Consider the following 2221-nt stretch of genomic DNA (forward strand, 5'->3'; position numbering starts at 1 on the left):
TGAACATTTGATAACTAATTTAGTTTAATAATAATTTTTTATTTTGAATTACAATATTGAAAGTACGGGTTAGAAAATAAAAAGTATATGGTCCGATCGAACAAGACTAATATAGTTATTACTTATTTTTGGATTGATTTCCTAAATTTACTTGTGCATAATAATAAAGTAACATTAATAGATAGAATGTGATAATAGATGCACAAAATATATATAGAAGGGATTGCATGATAAGGTACCTGCTGGCGCACGTTTGTCTTCTTCACAGTCTGATCAGGCATGAGACCAAAGTGAATGTGTGGGAAGTGGGCCCACTGACACACAAAGCGCGTCACATATTAAAAGGAGTCCAAAATGAACTAGAAAACCGGATATATACAGAATCTACTTGATTGTTCAACTTGAACATAATAATTCTTATGCCACATTTTTAGCACATTATCTTTCTAAAGGGGAAAACATATATAAAATGTAACAGTTATTTGTATGGAGATATCTTTAAATATTATATATATATCGATTAAATAGTTTGATCGATATATTTAATTGAATATATTTGATTAAATTATCTAATAATTTATAATGTTATTTCACATACAAATATATTCATGAAAGTAACCATTAGAAAATCATCATAAAATGTATTTGTTTATTAAATATTAGCTGAAAGTATTTTCTAGCCTTTTTTCCATATACATATGTTGTTCTACTTTTATATAGAGATACTACTTTAAAGTGTTCTTTCAAAACTACTATAATTCTAAATTAAAGGAAGCTAGGTAAAAGAAACAATGCTGATTTTTAAGTAAAGCATAGGAGAGGAAAAACACTACAGATTGAATGACACGTTGCATGCAAAAAATTTAGGGCATTAGAAAAACTATATGATAGACAATATATGGAAACCCTAATAAAGGCTACTAAGGAAATACACTAGGGCTAACAACTAACATTTAATAATTATTTGTATTGATTAATATATAGTATTGATTTTTGTATTTTTTTTAATGTGGAAAAATGAAGCATACATTCTTGGCAGCTGCACTGAAGGCCTCTCTGTGGGTTATATCAGGATTGACAGACTTAATGCGTTGGATCTCGTCCCTGCAGATCGATATATACATACATACATATTCAGATTCAGATTTGATTTAACTTTATAACGAAACTATGATGCAGACATAAATATTTAATATATATGAAAAAGATATTTCTTTTATCCGAAAATAAGTATCGTTTTTAAATGTATTTTGGACTCATATATATATATGAAAAATGGTATTTATTTTTGGCTAAAAAGGAGTAATAGAAGAAGAGAAAGGGTTATTCATGGATATATACTCACTTAATGAAGCGGTTGTAAGCGGATGGGACTCTCTGTCTCTTCTCAGGAGCTGGGAGAGAAACATGCATGGCATTCACAATCATGTCAAAATTAAATCACTTCAATAATTCCTTTTGACTTTTACTTTTAAAGTTTATAATTAATTCAATCTTTTCTCTGGCATCACCATTATGGACTATATGCATTCTCTTCTGCATTATTAGTGTTACAAGTTTCAAGCAACTATAATTCCGGGGGAGAATGAATAAAGAAGCTTGATAAAATCTGAACTATCATATATCTTTCTCTCTCTCTCTCAACCACTCAACTCTTTTCCCATACTACTACTCTAATTATATAAGAGGCCAAAATAACCCTTTTTTAAGTAAAAAAAGAAACCTTTTATCTCTGTCGGTGCTTGGTATTAATCTAATCAATTTAATTGGAGACTGTTAATAAAGATAAAAGTAGTAGAGCATATTTTTTAATCAATAATGTTAGTTGAAGTTGCTTTCAGCATAAAAAATAAGAAGTTTATAGTAAGAAATTAAAGGGAAAGCATCATTTCGACACCGAGAAAATCAACCTGAACATTTCCCCAAACATAACGTTGTGTAAGAAAGAAAATGAAAATGTATGTGACGTACGTCTGTTTATGATAGGTGGGCGTGGAAGCTCATCAACAACAGTCCTAGTAGGCATGGAGAATTCATTTGGTGTGTTTGTCTGGTTCATGAAGAAATTTGGGGATGGATTCGGAATCTCCTCCTGTAACCAAGAAATTACTGATTAGCAACTAGCAAATCGCTTTGATTTATGGTAACATTTTATCATGAAACTGCTTTAAGCTGAATAATTATATCTCTAACACATTTTATGAATGTACTAGAAAAGTGT

General features: G+C 29.9%; 1 protein-coding gene across 1 annotated transcript in view; it reads right to left on the reverse strand.

The window, feature by feature from the left end:
• The window catches only part of LOC107606859 (axial regulator YABBY 1-like), a 2743-nt gene extending 625 nt beyond the window's left edge, over nucleotides 1–2118 (reverse strand). The window contains exons 1-4 of the mRNA XM_021121226.1: nucleotides 1972–2118; nucleotides 1346–1394; nucleotides 1029–1104; nucleotides 240–314 (exon numbers count right to left, since the gene is read on the reverse strand). Coding sequence (XP_020976885.1) covers nucleotides 240–314; nucleotides 1029–1104; nucleotides 1346–1394; nucleotides 1972–2059 — 288 coding nt within the window. The 5' untranslated portion in view covers nucleotides 2060–2118. The remainder of the gene's footprint in view (nucleotides 1–239; nucleotides 315–1028; nucleotides 1105–1345; nucleotides 1395–1971) is intronic.

This window comes from Arachis ipaensis, chromosome B01, assembly GCF_000816755.2.
Source record: "Arachis ipaensis cultivar K30076 chromosome B01, Araip1.1, whole genome shotgun sequence".
Classification (NCBI taxonomy): Eukaryota; Viridiplantae; Streptophyta; class Magnoliopsida; order Fabales; family Fabaceae; genus Arachis; species Arachis ipaensis.